Source organism: Neophocaena asiaeorientalis, unplaced genomic scaffold, assembly GCF_003031525.2.
Source record: "Neophocaena asiaeorientalis asiaeorientalis breed wild unplaced genomic scaffold, Neophocaena_asiaeorientalis_V1.1 scaffold82, whole genome shotgun sequence".
NCBI classification, from domain to species: Eukaryota; Metazoa; Chordata; class Mammalia; order Artiodactyla; family Phocoenidae; genus Neophocaena; species Neophocaena asiaeorientalis.
The window spans coordinates 8,967,146-8,985,803 of NW_020173068.1; the positions used below are offsets into that span (position 1 = coordinate 8,967,146).

The 18,658-nt window shown below is 39.2% G+C and overlaps 1 protein-coding gene across 1 annotated transcript in view; it reads left to right on the forward strand.

Annotated features, from left to right (window-relative positions):
* Window positions 1-18,658, forward strand: part of CTNNBL1 (catenin beta like 1) — a 159,807-nt gene that overhangs the window by 11,460 nt on the left and 129,689 nt on the right. Inside the window, exon 2 of the mRNA XM_024743133.1 lies at window positions 15,297-15,485. Within this exon, the coding sequence (XP_024598901.1) occupies window positions 15,297-15,485 (189 nt within the window). The remainder of the gene's footprint in view (window positions 1-15,296; window positions 15,486-18,658) is intronic.

An 18,658-nucleotide genomic window follows, 5' to 3' on the forward strand; every position in this document is an offset into this window, starting at 1 on the left:
TTAAATTAGTAATTTTCCCTCTACTTTTCTGTGTGCTTCAAACCACCATTAGAGCAAGATGGAGACTGGTTGACAGTCTGATATTGGGCTCCACATTCTAGTTGTGCTGAGGTTGAGGAAGTCTTATTTTAATTCAAGAAAGCAATTTTTAGCCATGGTTCATCTTGTGTGAGGCAGAGGCACTTTGATTGCTGAGTGCAGTGAGTATAGCTTTTTTTCAGGAGCATGACACCAAGCCTAACAGGATAATATCAGGAGGTAGGTATGCAGCTGGGCTTGAAGTATTGCCTCTGCATTAATGGCAGATATGCCTTCAATCGACAGATCGTGTTTGTGGGAGAAGGGGTTACTTATAGGTTTAGTATGTTCCTGATTTGCAGTGAATGAAAAACACCTCAAAGAGGAGCTTGTAGGAATTGTCATACTTTTAATGAGATAAAAGACTATGTGTTTTCTCCTCCCTATGTCACCAAGCCAAAAGAACAAAATAGAATGCTGGGGACTACCAGGTATTGAAGCCTACTGAGAGCCAGACATTGTGCTATTTGATTCGATATGTTATTCTGTCTCACCCTAAAGGCAACCCTGGGAAGTCAGTATTCTTATTCCCATTGTGTAGGTGAGGAAAGTTAGTTCACAGAGGTTTAGTGACTTCCCCAAAGACACTCAAGAAGTAGGTGGTAGAATCGTTTTCCTAATAGAAGGCTCCAGTGGATGAAGGTAGCTTAAAAAAAGAAACACACTAGAGAGTAGAATGCAGCAGAATGCTACCATCACCCTACCTTGTACTTGCCTCCAGTCTACCATATATATCATTCTTGTCCAGTAGAACACCGTGCCCTGGTTATCAAATCCAGGGAAGCAGAACACCGTGCATCAGTTACCAATCCCAGGGGAGCACTTCAAACACTGTCCATTGCATCTTGGTATTGAAGTTGCCAAGGAAAACACAACACAGTCAAGCACGGGATGGAACAATGCTTTACTCACATAGAGAAGAGACAGAGCAAGATCAGCTCCAGTAGTGTACTCAGTCCCTTGTGGCTAGCAGGGCCCTCCCCTTCCAATGCTGGACAGTTAGCCTATGTGCACCCCTCTTTCTTGTAGCAGCAGGAGGACCCAGACCTGAAAGCTAGTGGCATGACTAAGGGCCATTGACATACATGCTTAAGCAGAACAAAGGAACACTTGCTGAGCCTGAAACAGGGAAAGATATTCCTATACAAAGTGATAAGCCAGGCATAGGCTGTATGGGCTCCTTATCTCTTGTACAGAAGTATTGAGGTCCAAGGCCCGTTTTTATGTGACGGAGTGGGGTTTGAAATACTGCATGCATGAGACTGCCTTTCCCAACAATTTTGTATTGGAATTATTTGGTTACATCTCTTTCTTCCCATTGGACTTTGAGTTCCTCTAGGGCAGTGACCAGCTCAGTACCTGCTGTAAATACTCAATGAATGTCTCTTGACTGAAGAAAGGAAAGAACAAAGGATGAATGAATGAAGCAGTGAATCAATGATTAGGTGGCTGAATTTGGGTTTCTTCCAGGTATCTTTTTATGTTAACTCTTAGCACCTCCACAGTTGTCTTCTTTTTCTTGTCTCTTACATCTTGATGGAGAGGAGATTAAGCTGTGTTTGTGAATGATAGTGGCCCTAGTCATAGGAGACAGTGGGTTGGGTGAAACTTGTCTTAAATAGCAATTGGTGATCTTGATAAAAGTCCGATTCCAGTACTTTAATAACCCGAGAGTTGACTGGAGTTGTTTTAAAGACCAGAGCTGTCTCTGACTCCAAAACAAGAGATTAATCATTTATTAGCCAGATTTATACCAACTCTATTGTGAGACATAACTGCTGTTTTCTCTTTACCCAACCTTATAGGCAAAAGATAAAACTAACAAGGTTAGTTTTTATTTCATGTTGGTTATATCTGGCACATGCATTTCCATTTGATTTTTTTTCTTAAACATTTATTAAGTACTTTTTCTGGGTTTGGCACTTCCTCGCTGTGAGAGCTTTTTCCAAGGATGATCTCAGTGTGTGGTGATTTGACCAAGGTCACACACTGGTAACAACAAAGTTAAGTGTCTGACCACTAAAATCCATTTCCTCCTCCCTGCACCATGCTCCCCTATAAATGGGACTACTTTACCATCATTTCTTATGGACATTATGTTTTGTACAGGCCTGGGACACATATGGGTTTCTAAAACAGAAAGTGGTAGAGCTGCTAAAAGGACACTTAAGTTTAAGTAGCCTTGGGAAACAGATTAGTAGTAAGCACAGAAACCAGTTAAGGTGGGGTGATTTCCCAATCACATGGTCGTAGGTAGTATGGTACCCTGGAAAGAGCAAGAGCTTTGGGCTTAGATTGACTGTTTGAGTCCTGTCTCCACTATTTGCTAGCTCTTTGACCTTAGGCAGTTCGCTAAGCAAGCCACTACCTGAGCCTTGGTTTCCTCACTTGAAGAAACAGGGAATGGTATTACCTACCTGGCAGAGTTGTGTGAGGATTGAAAAGATAATGAAATGTTAATTTCCAGGTATATAATAAGCACACAGTTAATGGTCATTGTTATAAAGCTTGGATAATTGCTTGGTGAGGAAGCTGTAGGAAGAATTCTTCATGGTTTCTTTAAATCCTGCGATTCTCTGACCTCAGTGCCTCCTGAGAAGCTCTTTGTAAGATTTATATCTGACTTTGCCTATTGAGGCCCATCCTGGCTTATCTATGCAGCTTTGTTTAAAAGAGGTGACCGAATTCCCTTGTGTACAGGGTTTTCAGCCAGTGACTCTCTGATATTTAATATGTTTACCTGAATTCTCAAGTTTCTAAGTAATTTCAGTCTGAGACAAGTGAGTAGGATTGATGTCAGGCTGCTTTAACACAGGTGTTATAAACAAGATTAAGAGGTTGTTGAAAAGATACTGGTGGAGCTCTAGGGCTAGCTTTCTAGAATCATTCTAAATTGACAGCTAATGGGTAGTTTGCCTTGATGGCTCTCTCGAGTTGGTTGTAACCAACTAGAGATTCACCCACAGAGGAAACATGCTTATGAAAATTCACTTTGCTTTCCTTTATAAAAAAAAGTAAAGGTATTATAACCTGTAAGGATGTCTTTGCATGATGCTTTACACTGTTTTAAGGTAATTTTTTTAAAGGCAGTCAATTCTTAAGTTTTTTTGATGCCAAAAGCCTACCAAGCTTCAAAGAAAACTTTCAAAAGGAAAGAGACGGTTCAAAACAATTATTTTATTCTACTATTTATTTAATTTGTTTCTGTATAAGAGACTTACTTAATTATCTTAACCCTTGGTAGAGTTTCTTCCCACCCAGCGAGGTGTGTGTTTTGGCTTATCTGGTCTATTAGATGCTATTGCTAGGAAATTGAGTACCCTAAAATGTTCTTGGAGTGAGCAGTTATTAGTTTGAAATCACTTTGAAGTCAATTTTATAGCCTTCCTGAGAGAGTTGTGGTGGAGATAGAGCTTGTAGAGGGAATTCGTAGCTGGGCAAGAGGCTACCCAGGCTACCAAAGAATTCCTTTTGATCATATTCCACATGGCCAGGTGGTCAGGGTGCCTTCTGTTTTCTGGGCGGAGGAAATATTTCTGACTCTAAGAATAATTCATTTACCATCCTTGTCTTTATTGGGAACAGAGGTATTTTGCTAACTCTAGTGGTTTGTAAAGCTTCTAGAAATAGTAAAACCTTTGGATTGAGGAAAATAAAATGCACCTTAGAAGAAAACAGACATGAAGCCATCTCTTTTCATTGTTTTTGATGGACTCATCAACAGGCATGTACAGATGCCATAACACTAGATACTTCATTCAAGCTGAGAGAGATAGGTAAGTCGGCACTCTAGTGCTGGAAATTGTGTTGTAAAATCGTGCTACATTTTCAGACTTTAAAGTATTACCCATAATGTTGAAAAATACTCTTTTTAACAAGATACTCAGGGTAAAGTTTCATGTGAGTTCTGTCTTCCTTGAAATAAATGTGGCAGCTATTATGTAACAGACTTATGTGGATAAGTTGTAAGCTTTAAAAGGAATAATGGTAATAGCTGATGTCCTAGGCTCTAGAGATCAAAACCATGTTGGAACCCTTAAGGAATTAATAAGCAACTGTGAAAGACCTAGATTTTGTAAATAAATAACATGACTCGTTTCTCACGTATGATCTGGTTCTCACTCATTTATTCCCAGGCCATTCAGTATGCTCTGAATATTCCGCCCCTTCCCATTTTCTCAAAATATCTCCACTTTTTTCTTTCCTGTCTGTTTTCTTGCTAGTATACGCTGCCCTGCCTCCCCGCCACAATCACTCCTGCTGTTTGAAAGAGGAATGCAGTTTTGAGTCTTGGCAATGACCTTAGAGGCAACTTATAGAAAAAGTAGTTGAAGATTTTCTTCCCCACTTTAGTGTTAATGGAATTGTGCATTGCTAGAGGCAGTAGTCCACGGGCTGGAGACGTCTCTGTCATCACGATTACATGTAACAGGTGTGCCATGTAACTTGCAAAGCCATTGTATGGGTCTGCTGGTTGCTGAATGCATACTCCACCTCCCCTAGCCTCTGTGACATGCACTTATAAAATATCTAACCTTTGTGTTAGATATTTAAATAATAAAGTGAATTTCTTGTGTCTGAGCCTTTGGAAATAGTTTAAATAATTTAAAATAGCTTTGCCATATTAATTTGTTATTTAATGTTTAAAGATTCAAAGTGGACTGGTGTTCAAGGTGGGTAACCCCTGGGCTCATTGTGGGTTCCCCAGATGATCTGGCGGAGGGAGTTTTACCAAAATCTCCATATAGACAGATGACAGTAAGCGCTTCTGGTCAGTGAGCTTCCAAACAGGCAAGAAGCAACTACAGAAAAGAGCTTTCCTGGCTAACGGCATGGGCAGAAAAGTGGCAGGAGGGATTTTGGTGTTGGTTGAACGATGATGGCAGCAGGGAGAGATGATGCAAATTATGCCTTTAGATGATAGTTTCTGAAGTTGTGACTAGGGAAAGCTGACTGGGGGGTTGTGTATACTGCTGCTGTAAAAGTGAGAGTTAGATTCCAGACCCAGCTCTGTGGCTTCAGGCTCATCCTTGAGTCTTAGTTTATTCATCTGTAAATTACGAGGTTGTATGGATACACTTTGTCTGAATCTGAGTTTTACTCTTCTTACCCTCTGAATATCACTTGGTGCCATCATTAGAAAATTTACTAAGCTATATAGCCCAGGGTGGCATAAAATGATTAAATATGTAGATAGAACACATAGAACAGATGAATTCTGCTTGGTTGCAGTAATCTAATGATCCAAGAAATTCCTAGAATATGCATACATTGTATACATTTGCTAATAGTGAATTACGATTCTTGGATGGTTCATTGGTTTATCTGCCCTCTTCCCTTGTCTCTCATTGATTTAGCAATGTGGGTTAAGTACCTGCTATGAGCTGGGCACTGTGGGGTGCTGAGGTGTTAGCAGCAAGGGTCAGATCTCAGGGCACCTACCCTTGAGGACCTAGCATATGATTTAGTAGAGAAGATGGAGATTTATTAATGCACGTGTTGTGTGTTGATATGATACATTGCTGAGGAAGCGCAGAGGTCTTACTGGAGCATTTGGATGACTCCTAGAGAAGGTGGCCTTTGAGCTGGAGTTTAAGGCTGAGTAGGGTTTTTCTAGCTGGAACAAAAGGGGAAAGGAAGGTGGTCTGTTTTTCATGGTAGCGCTATACGTGCTTACTCCATTCCAAGGCATCATTTGAGTAACTGAAGGTGACTCTTGGGTCCCTCCCTAACTCTTCTCTCTTTCCCTTATTGGTTTTTTTCTATGGCAAGGTTTCCAGACCCTGTACTCTCCTGCTCATGCAATATTGAGATTGTAATGCCTCTTTTCAAGTGTGGTAGCTAACTCAGTGCTACGGGACTATAGTCGAATTAGATGTTATGCTTCTAATAGTGCACCCTTAATATGCATTAGATTTTTAAAAAATTAAAGTTGGCCATCCTGTTGAAAATGACATTAACTAAAACCATCAGCTGTTTCCTGAATGAATTATTTTAAAGTCATATTTCCTCTGGCAGGGACTTTATTTGCTCTTTTGAATTTAAACAAGGGACTTTATACTGCTCATACTCTTTTGGTTTAACCTATTACGAATCTATCTCTCTATACTACCATTCACCCACATTTCTCCGTCTGCCCACTTGAGTGACTTTGTGAAAGATCTTGTTGAGATAAAGGTACTCTATAGGTATTGTAAACCCTTAACCTTAATCAGCAGTAACAATATCAAGGGACTACAACCAGTTGGGCATGACTTGTTCTGCATGATTCCCTGCTAGCTTCTAGTGGTCTCCTTTTTCTTCCCTCCTAAGTATGTGCATAGCCATACCATTTTGCCAAGTTTATTTCAGATCATTTTTTAAGAAATAAAATATTATAAATACAGTTGAAGTGTCCTGTGTACCCTTCCCTAATCCCATTTCATTGTGTAGCCGTCCTTAATCCAACTTCTTTATTACCCTTCTTAGAAGCAATCACTATCCTGAATTTGGTGATTATTATTCCCAGTCATTTTTTTAAAATGATTACTGCTTATGTATGCATCCAGTGATCATTGAAATTTTTTTTCTTATTACAAATATGCTCCAGTGAACATTCTTTAAATATGTCCTTGTGCATATGTCTGAGAATTTCTCTAATGTGTATACCTAGGAGTAGAACTGCTAGGATAGTCATAGAATATATGCATCTTCAGTGTTACTAGGTATCACCAATTAGCTCTGTACTCATTTACTCTTCTATCAGCATGTTTTAATTTGTTTCTCTATATCCTCACTAACACATGATATTGCCAGCTTTTAATTTTTTAATTTTTGCCAACCAGATGATATTTCCTGGTTTTTATATGCATTTCCCTGATTTCTAATGAGACTGGGTCCCTTTTTACATGCTTATGGGCTACTCAGTATTTTTTCTTTTGAAATCATAGTTGTGATTCTATTCCTTGTCAAAAGCTGAAAAGTCTATTGTATATATAGGACTTTGCAGTTAGCTGTCATTAAAAGAAATTGAATCCTAGGCTCTTTTTTCTTTAAAGTGCTGTATCTTTATTTTATTTAATCTTATTCTCCCTTATCTTACTAAAGACAATCCTGGGAGGTAGCAGAGCAAGGGCAGAGCATTTTTTAAATGCAGTGCTGGTAAGTCAAATGACTTATCTAAGGTCATGTGACTTTTAAGTGATTCACTAGCACCCAGATTTTTATGATTATTGGTCCACTGCTCTTTGCATTGTATACTGTGTTGCTTTTTTTAGGTCAGTGCAGTTCTGTTGTTCTTGGTTTGATGTCTAATATTCCCTCCAACACCTAGTAGAGTGATGTTCAGGTTCTGTTAGCTCAGTAAACACTTCCTGAGTGAATGATCATGGTTCTGATGTAGCTCACAAAACATTCATAATATCTGTTAAAATGGAGATAGTTTACCTTACAATGATTTTACAAGTATCTGCCTCTGTTAGGCTTGATAAAGAAACAGAATCAAAAAAAAAAAAAAAAAAAAAAAAAAGAAACAGAATCAATATTCAGCTGATGCAGCTGTAGAATTAATCAGAGAAAATGTCAAAGTAAATCATGAATGCTAAAGAATAGTTTGTACTTCCAAAAAAGAAATCTACACACCCTTTGGAAATGAGATGGATATATATTCAGGCTTTAACAAGGAGTAAGAATTTTTTTGGTAGGAAAAATTGATTAAGTAGTGTCTTCATGACTAGTGATTTAAATTATAAATCATATTCATGTTACTTGTCAGCCAGTCAGATTACAGATCATAAGTGAGATCTTTGGTAATGTTAATTTTTGATACATTGATTCCCCCTCACCTCCCCCCACACCGTGGACATTGGTAAAACCCACATTCTCCAGTAATTACTGTACTCTTAGTACCTGTAATTTTTTAAATTGGGAATTAATAAGTACATGAGGGTTCTGTTTAATATTTGCAATGACTTTGCTTGGAGATTTTGAGGAATTTTTGGTACCTGTTTTTCTTCCAGAAAAAAAAGGTGGCATATTGCCATGATTCTTGTATAGGCATAATATATAATTATATATGAATATCTGGAATTGCCACTCAGATATTTCTTTTTTTTAATCAATACATATTTATTGAGCATCTGTTTTCTTAACATCTTTATTGGAGTATAATTGCTTTACAATCGTATGTTAGTTTCTGCTTTATACTAGTCACTCAGATATTTCTTAAAAACATGATAATGATATACCCTTACACTGCCATAGCACTTTATAGCTTACACAAAACCTCTTTGTAAGATGTTTTAACCATCACAACAACCCTTTGAGTGGGTAGAATTTTCTGTCTCTGATCCCTAATTATGAACTTTGGCTGATGATAGTTGCAGCATTAGAGATTGTGAGCTTTTTCAGTTCTGATGCCTTAAGCAAATTTGCAAGGGAGCCCTGATGTTAACTTTGGTAGGTTTTGCATGAAGCCTGCAAATATTGATTGAGCCAGAAGCCCTAGTTGTAAAATGTCACCAGTGAATGTGCAGCCAGCAAAGGCAAGGGAAAACTCATTACTGCAGCTCATCTGTAACTTCTGGGTCAGGCCACTCACTACCATCTGGTAAAAATGAATGTTTGAAAACTCCTTTTTATTCTGACTAAATGTAATCAGGTGAGGTTAACAGCAGATGATTTCTGAGCACTTCGTATTGGTTAAAGCAGTCCGTCCACAAGCTTGGGTTTGTGACATTCCATATGTCTAATCACCTGAAGAGGTATCAGAAAGCTTTGAAATTATGAAATCCCCAAATAAAGGTAGGAAGGAATTTAATTATGTGTACACCTCCCTTAACTATGTTGCATACATTCTTCCCATCTCATATTGAAAGTGTTTATTCTGAAAAAGAAAAGGCAATGAGAGAGGAAGAATGAAATAGGATTACTGTCTTAAAATAATATAAAGTGTTTTTCTTTTTAAATGTGAGAGTGAGATTAAACCTATTTTATATTGCTTTAAGGAGAAAGATTATGGACTGGGGAAGAAAATTATTAAGTTGAAATGTTTCCCCTTAATTGAATGAACTCTCTGAGCGATCCAGAGATGGAGGGAGTGCAGTTTAGGAGGAGGTTAAGTTTCTGGTCACCGAAAGTGTTAGGAAACCCCAGCCTATGCCTAGCAGAAATATTTTAAAGGGTTTTCAAACCTCAGAAAGATAATTGAGTTAGATCAAGGATTCCTAAAGTCTGGATTGTCTCTAGTGACTCAGAATTATTGCAAGAGGTTTTGAATCCAGATATACACAAGCATTTTCTGTAGAATGAATCTCAATCTCTCAAAATCTCTCTCAAAATTAATCAGTCTCTCTTTTTCTGTTTCTCTGTGTCTTGTCTTCTCTCTTGTAAATGTGGGAGTTAAAAACACAAATTCAATGAAAAGTATTACCAAATACATAGAAATGTATTTGTTTGTTGTCATTGTGTATTTTCTCAATTACTGGATACTAAAAAAGTGCAGCTGGGGTGGGGTCTGTCAAATATTTTGACGTTAAAAATGGGATCCTTGTTTTAACACCTATTAATGGTCAACACCCTCTCCAACCTTGAGGTTCTTTGATTTTAAGTCAGGTGTGTCCAGGAGAGATACACGTATTGTCTTCTGTGGGCTAAACTGTGTTTAGCACTTTAGAAACATTGGCCTTTATGTACATACACACACATATATATATATATATATATAAAATGTCTGTGTGAAAGTGCGGCTTGTTCCTAGTTTATAGATTGAGAAAACTCAAGCCTGGAATGGGTAAGTTACTTCCCAGGGCTGCTGAGTAGAGCGACCAGGATTTGAATTTAGGAAAATCTGACTCCAAAATTCATTCTCCGAACAGGATATCACCATTGCACACAGGTTAGGAATGACTCGTTAGTATAGCGAAGGAGGAGACGAATTATATTGGGAATTAGAAGGCTTATATTATTGCCTACCACAGACAAGGTGCTTAAACCCACCGAGCTCAGGTTTCCCTATTTCTGTAAAAAGAGGGATAAACTAGATTATCTCTTTCAGCTCACATTTGAGTCTTTCCCATTGTTTGATATTTAGGAAACAGCACTTTATGCCCCCATTGGAAGGCCCTTTTCTGAAGATATGTGACCTTCTTGATGCTAGGTGAAGAATTCATGGTTTATTATAAAGTTAATAGAAGATTTCCTTTGAATTTTTCCATTTCCTTAATAAAATGAATATATTTTTCTTCCATTAACATGAAAGTACATTTTATGAAAATTACTCCACTTCTTAGTCAGGTAACCTGGAATATTGAGCTATATTTAGATGTTCCCCCGCAGTATACATCTCCATTGTTACAGCCTGGTACAAATGTGCTCTTCACATTAATAATTGCACTGTGTGTTTTCATAATTTATCATAATGATACCATTATTGCTTATTATAGAAGTCCCCTTTCTTCTCCCCCACCCCCAAGTCTAATTGAGGTCGAGACAGACCATAAATGCGATAATATAGATTGCATGCTCAGAGGAAATGGGGTTGGTTTCATAGTGGAGTTTTAATTTAGGATTCGTTCTGGTGATGTAGCCTCTTCCTATGGTACATTACTTTGAGCCCAATATAACTGCATTTTCCCACAGCCCCTCATGATAGCTACAGCTTCTCACTGCTTTTTAATTAAAAAGAGGAGGAGGGGAGAGAAATGAAACCTAAAGCTTAGATTGGATATTGTCTGGGTATGCAGGGACTAGTCTAGGCAGATTGCTTATTTAATTTTTTAATTCTTTCAAAGCTTTCATGGAGATGTCTTGATTTCTATTTCTAGGGGGATGGGTATATATATCATCCATCATACACACACAAACACACACAAGGCATCAAGATTTTTGGAAAGTAAAGACATATTATATGTATATTCTTGGAGCTTCCTATAAGCTTTGAGCAAGTGGGAATCCTTTGTGTATCCTAGAAAGGGTACCAGCTGTGTGGTTGGATGGTGGCAAATGCTTAGTGAGCATTTATTCCGCTCACCACCTATTGGGAATAAGGCAGGGAATGTAGAAGATTGTAAAAATCCTTAAAGGGCTGATGTTCTACTACATCAGAAGTTAAGAGTTAATCATTTTTCTGCTGTGGGCAGCAGAAGCAGAGAAATGACTTTATTAAGAACAATTTCTTTTGTCGTTCCTTCATCTTGAGGGATTCCAAACACCTTTCAGATACCAAAACAAATTAATCTCCAAAGGTGACTGGTAAGACTGGCTTAATCCTCTTGGGATTGGTTGTGTAAAACGCAAGGAGAGCTCAGGCCTGAGCTGATGACCTCTCTGACAGGCTGTGAGTGCTGCCTTTCTGGATCCAGAGTCCTTTGTCTCTTCTGTAGTGAAATCAGTTTGGCAGTTCCTAGGTTCTTCCCCACTTACATATTCTTGCTTTGTTTTGTATAACTGATCACTCTCTCAGTGGTGAATACTGGTAAATATAATCTAGAAGTTTATTTCTGGGGCAGGGTGTTGTTAGCTTCACAGATTTTAATGGGGATCTTTTACAAATAGGACTTCAGCTGTGTATGAGTCCCTATTTCATTCAGTGTTGCCAGAAATCCAATTTCATTTTGACATTATCAGGGAACAGGAACCCCTCAGATGAAAATTCCCTAAACCTGGGATGTCTAGTATGGTAGCCACTCGCTGCACATGGCTGTTGGGCACATGAAATAGGGCTGCTTCTGTGTTGAGATACACCACGAGTGTAAAATACATCTACCAAATTCCAAAGACTTAGTATTAAAAAAAAAAAGTAAAATACTTCATTAGTAATTTTTTATATTGATTACATGTTGAAAAGGTAATATTTTAGATATATTGGATTAAATAAAATATATTATTGAAATTAATTTCATCTGTTTCGTTTTTATTTGGCTGCTAAAACAATTTTAAATTATATCTATGGCTTGTATTATATTTTGATTGGACTGCTATGTCCTAGATTGTTAAGCCCCTTGATAGCAAAGCAATGTTTGTCTTTATGCCATGTGTCCCCAGTCCCCAGCACAGTGCCTTATATATAGTTGGCACTTATTATATATTTGTTAAAGAAATGAATTTTAACCTTTATTACTCAGAATGGTCAAATTTCAGAAATGAGTAGGAACTTCTCTCTTTGGAGGGTTAGTATCTGAAAAAGAATTGAGAGTTGAGTAGAGAAGTAAAGAACAGAAGTTTTTAAAATTTTGCCTTGGGAGAGAAAAATGCTGAAATAAAACATATCGGGCCTTTGGGAGGCTTATCCATCTGTTGGAGAGGGAGGTGGGAGCTGTTATGTTTGTCAAGGAACCATGTCAAAGCATCCCAGTGGGATGGGTTCTGCTGTGCTCTGCTACAGAGTTGTCCTCCATGAGGGGCGCTAAAGCCGAATACCCTGTATGAGGGGGAAGGAAATTGGAGATACAGTGGCTAAACCTAAAGGTTGCCCTCTTAGGAATGTGCTTAGACTATTCATAAAGATTAGCAAAGCTATTCTTGTCTCAAGAATCCGTTCTAGCCCTGTCTGTCCCTGTGTCCCTATTTAGACATTACCCTAATGGAAGCCTGGGACTTGGTACTAGGCCAGGCTGATTACTTGAGGATCCTTCAAGCCTTGGAATTCTTTAATAAATTATTTGTTGAATGAATGGTTTAACAAATATTATTTTAACTTGGCTAACATCTTGTATGACTTATGTTTATGGGTATATGTTCTTGCCTGAAAGTCCCTCAGATCTGTCTCAGCTAGGGTCCTGGAATCATGGAAATTGGCAAACTTCCCAGAGATCAGTTTCAACTTTTAGAAGGCAGCAGGTTGTCTTTGCAAGAGTTTATTAAAGGATCTCAGGCATCCTGTCTCCCTGCTTATAAAATAGAACTGTTAACTACTTCTGGTCCCCAGAGATGGGGTGAAGATTAAAAGGAGTGCTTTAAGTTCTGCAGAAGGAAAGTGCTATTTCAGTGGAAATTATTAGTGGTAAAAATGAAACTCCTCCCGGACCTCTGAAATGTTTGTTTTACAGAAGTGGATTGGAAGATGTGTTCAAAAGAGACATTGCCATTGTTCTCTTTCTTTGCATTTCTTAACTGTGGCAGTATTTAGCTTTCCACTTTTAATTGTGGTCCACTGCCTTTTCTCTCTGCGCTGAGATAAACAGTCCAGAAATCCCCTCTCCGTGGAGGACTGTGGAGCTCATGCTTTGGTTTGGCTGCTGCAGTAGGCTCACACTAATAGAACCGCAGCAGGGCTTGTCTTAGGAGTCTGAAAGAGCTAGTGCTCCCAGAGGGCTGAAGTTCCTTACCTGCTGTGGAGCTACCTCGTTTGAAGCCTGCCCTCCTTTAGGAGCAAGCTACCTCCTCTCCTCACATGAAAACCACCACCTCCTTTTTTTGTACTCTTTGGTTACTGGCATGTTGATTTCCTTTTTCTTTTTCTTCTTTTTTTTAATGTGTAGACTAGTAATGATGACAACAGATTTGTGTAATTTTTATGGAAATAGAGTGTGGTCATATGAAATTATAATCCATCCCAGGGAGACTCAGGAACAGAGTGAAAAATAGCAGGTGGTACCCCACAACCCGAATTGTCTAATGTGAGTTTTCTAAGCAATGTCATATGCGTAGACTTACTGAAGCACCTGGTATGTGGAATCAGCAGGGTACATGAATATAGAGGGGAATGCCTTTGTACCACTCGGGTAGCAGAGTTCAGTAACAGTGTGGGTTATAAGTCACAGGGTGAGATGTGTATCATGTATAATAGAAATTTGTCTGTTATCACCAAAAGCAGCTTAGCAGGCTGGCAGTGAATGTAGCATTTTCTTCACTTTGGTAGTAACATACCACATTGTACCTAGCACACTGTTGGTGTGTGCAGTTATTGTAACAGATAAAGAAAAGCTCGTTGAAGAGCCTAACACAAATGTTTTGTGTTGGGGAAGACAGAATCATTTGGATTAATTAACTCATAGTAATAATTTTATATATTTGTTTAGTATTGTTATAGTTTAGTGTTCTTTCACTACAGTTTGCCACCATTTGGTACAAACTTCCAGTTATAAGGTAAATAAGTTCTGGGGACCTAACGTATAGCAGAGTGACTGTAGTTAATGATACTGTATCGTATACTTGAAAGTTGCTGAGATCTTAAATGTTCTCACCATCAGTGGTGGTGGGGAAAGGTAATTATGTGAGGTGATAGAGGTATTAGCTAACCTTATTGTGGTATCATTTCACAAAATATATATGAATCAAATCATCATGTTGTACACCTTAAACTTGCACAAGTTATATGTCAGTTATATCCCAATAAAGCTGAAAAAAATTTTAAAATACACACAAAAACATCTTTTCTGAAGTTCACAGGGAGAAAAGGGTGATAACCTCCACTTGCAGACGAGGAGAGTAAGGCTTAGAGAGGTTAAATGGCGTGCCCAAAGTTGCACAGTAGTAACTTGAGCTGAATGGAGATATTGGGCTGTTTGATATCTAGTGCGGTGCTCTTTTTCCTCAGTTCTGAGGCCCATTTCAGTTTTATTCCAGCTGAATGGCAAGCAGTCGTAAAAACTCCTCCATGGATTGCATTGTCAGAGGGAGAATGAGACCCTAACAGTGCGGTGGGAAAAGCCCTGGACTAGGAGTCAGGAAGTGCCATTCTGTTTTCAGTGCTGCTCCTGGCTTTGTGACCTTGGGTAATGCTTGACCTCTGGGCCTTACTCTCCTCTGCTGTAAAGTAGGAATTTAGAATGTTGTAGACCCTTGGAGGTTGTGTATGTAATATTCTCTGTTTGAATTACTTGTGAGTGACTATAATCTTTTCTAAATCTGAATTAAAACCAGGTACCAAGGGATTGGTGTTGGGGACTGAATCCTAACTAGTAAATTGAGCTTAACCCAGCGTTCCCTTCTCAAAGTAGCCTTGTTCCCCGTGATTTCTGTATATACAGGAACTTTTGTGAAGTGCTAAACTTTGCATACTGAAAAATACTTGTAACAAAAACCAGCTACCTTGTAGGTGACTGTAATCATGTGTTTATAGAATCGTTGCAGGTCTGAAAAATAACCACTTAGAGCTTTACTTCATTCTGTGGGAGAAATTGTGTGCTCTGGTGTTTTTCAGTCAGGGAATTCCGAAAACTTTTAGAATGCTTGGTATGTACGCCCTTATACATATTTTCCAGCTCTAAAATCCTGTGTTTCTTTTTTCTCTTTCTTAGCCCAACAGGGGCACAAAACGTCCCCGGGATGATGAAGAGGAAGAGCTGAAGATGCGTCGGAGACAAGCTGGTACTCGAGAGCGTGGCCGCTTTCGGGAGGAGGAAATGACTGTGGTAGAAGAAGCAGATGATGACAAAAAACGGCTGCTTCAAATCATTGACAGAGAGGGTGAGGAGGAAGAGGACGAGGTAAGGTGGCAGAGCTGGGCTTGGAGCTCAGATGCTCGGCCCTGACACAGCATCTGTAGAGTGTAATTCAGTGCTAAATGCTAAATTTCCCTGAACTTCCCAGCTTAATCTGTAAAATGGGGTTAAGAATACTTATTTCACAGTGTTGACATGAAGGTTAAGTGGAATAATGGAGTTGGGAAAGCATCTTACAAACTGTAAAGAACATTACAGATAGAGTTTTTAAATTATTCTGGATTATATATTATAATCGAGGCCCAAGCACTGAACTGTGGGGCAATTAGTATGGACTGAGGAGGGTCAGAGAGGCTTCCTAGCCAGCACTGAGGACACATAGAGGGCACTCATTTTTAAGTACAGTCAATAGTCTTTGAAAGAGGAGTAGAATTTTGTCAAACAAGTGGAGGAAGGGCTTTTCAGGCAGTTGAGATGGCCTTCGCAAAGCAACAAAGTTGAAGAAATTAAAGGCGCAGTTAGGGGATTAGGTATTTAGATGTGACTGAAAAAATATGGTTTAGGGAAAGATATACCCAAGGCCCTTTCTATTTGCTGTTCCTCAAGGTGCCTTAGGGCCTTTGCAATGACTCCTGTCTCTGAACCTTTTTACTTCTGTGTCCTCTGCTGGCATGCTCTTCTTCCCCTGATGCTTTTTACATGACTGGTTTCTTCTCATTCAGGTCTCAGTTCAGGTGTTTCTTCCTCAGGGAAGTCGTTCCTGTCTCTGAGGTAGCCCTGCAAGTCGTTCTCTTATTCTCTTATCACTTTATTCTGTATACAGTCTTCACAGCACTTATCATGATCTGAAATTCCTGTTTGTATTTTACTCATTTGTTGTCTTCTCCCCAACCTCTGTTGAAAACGGACTGGCTCTGTTTTGTTCACAGCTGTATCTCTAGCATTCAGAGCAATGCCTAGAACTTGGTGTAGGCCCTTAACAAGTATTTATTGAATGAATAAATGAATGAAGCTGAAAAGAATAGAGGTAAAATATCAGTGATTAAAAATAATGTGACCTTACTTCTGTGTCTCTTTAAATCCTTAAGTGTTAACTTGTATGTTATTTCACTCTGGCATTTTGTTCAGTATGAATTAGATTCTTAAGAGCCAGCTGTTTTTTGGTTCCCTCAAAGGCTTGATGCTAAGTTTGGATTTAAAAAATGAAGCTGGAGTGTGAATCTGAGAAGAAAAAAAATTGATTCATATTCCAAAAAGGTCTTTATTGTGTTATGACAGTAACTCTCTCCTCATTAGGATTTCTACCAGTGGTAATTCGGTGGTCTGCCCCTAAGAGGTGGTGACACTTTGGAAATCTGTGGTGAAAAACAGTCTTGGATTTCCTCTCTGAGGGCAGCAGCCCTGCCAGCCTTAGACAAACAATGTGTGTAGCACATCCTCCCTCCTTACTAGCTTCTGATCAATCTGTTAGCCCTGCAGCAGCAGTTAATTGGCAGGTATAATTCCTGTGTCGGGCAAGGCTGGTACTGGAGGATTAGCATAGTAGCTGTCATGGGTATAAGGTCTCTAGCCTGGAAGACAGAAATGGGATGTGGGACCAGGCCTTCTGTTAAGGGACAGGGAAAAAGAGGTCGCTTTGTAAAAATGACGCATGGAAGGCCACAAGTCCAGGAGTTATTTTCTCACTGCCACCAAAGTCCCATTTGATGAAAAACAAGTGATGTTTGCCCCTGTAAAGTCAGGTGAACTTGTAAAATATTATTGTCCTTTTTGTGCTACATCACCAGCATTCATCTTTCTGAAATCTCCCTCTGGTTTCTGACGTTGAGCTATTGGAGATACTGCTGTGGCTGATGACTAAGACTGATAATTCGGTTTTCCCCCAGTATTGGAGAGAAATTAAAGGAGGGAAGGCCAAACCCTGGAGAGGCTAAGACTTTGGGAATCCTATGAGAGCTGTATTATTAACACTAATAAAGTTTTTTCCCACAGGGTTGGCAGGATGTTAGCTAAGGGAAAGAAAAGCTGTAGGTACTGAGATTGCCTGAAAGTGATTTAACCCTTTCCTAGCAATTTAAATTATTTTAGTTAAATCCCAGTGATAAGTTGGGTACATTAACAATCATGCTAATGGTTACAATAACAGCTTATATTAATAGAGTGTCATATAGTTTATAAAACAATTTTATGTACCTCATGTCTTCAGGTCATCTCTATGATGACCTTAAGTAGTTTTCCCCTTTCTCCCTGCCTTCCTTCCTTCCTTCCTTCCTTCAACAGATTTTCATTGGATGTCTCCTGTGTGCCAGGCCCTATCATGGGCACTGGAGAGTCAACAGTGAATAAGCACACATGGGCCACTAACAGAGGTTTGGGGTTGGAGAGATTACTGGGCCAAATCCTGCCAGGCCTTCCTTATACAGGTCATGTGAAGGATTTGGGACTTTATTCTAAATGCCAAGTGGATGAATTCACTTATGAGGTAGAATCAGTTAGACTTGGTGAGGGTTTGAAGATTATATTCAGCAAAGTAACATTGCCACGTGGGTAGTAAGTAGTGAAGCTAAGCTCTGAGTCCTGACTGAGTCAGGGCACTGACTTCAGTTTTTTTACCAAGTCAGGGTACCTCTCCTTAAAGCTGTAGACACTGGGGAGCGGGTGGGGTTCCAAAAGAGTACCTCAGGGTCCAGGAGTCATTGATAAATCTAAGAAAGGTGTCACGCCCAAAATGAATGTATAGGTATCTCCCACTTTAAAACTCAATATGTCGGGGCTTCCCTGGTGGCGCAGTGGTTAAGAATCCGCCTGCCAATGCAGGGGACATGGGTTCGAGCCCTGGTCCGAAAAGATCCCACATGCCATGGAGCAACTGGGCCCATGCTCCACAACTGCTGAGCCTGCGCTTTAGAACCCACGAGCCACAACTACTGGGGCCTGTGCACCTAGAGCCTGTGCTCCGCAACGAAGAGTAACCCCCGCTCACCGCAACTGGAGAAAACCCGCACACAGCAATGAAGACCCAACACAGCCAAAAATAAAATAAGTAAATTTAAAAAAGAACCTCAATATGCCAAAATCTAAATTTAATAGCTAATATTTTTAGGTACTTAAAAAATTATGAGATGATTCAGTGATTTCCAAAAGGATCTATTTCTGGTTCTCCTTTTTTTTTTTTTTTTTTTGGGGACTGCATCGGCAGGCAGACTCTCAACCACTGT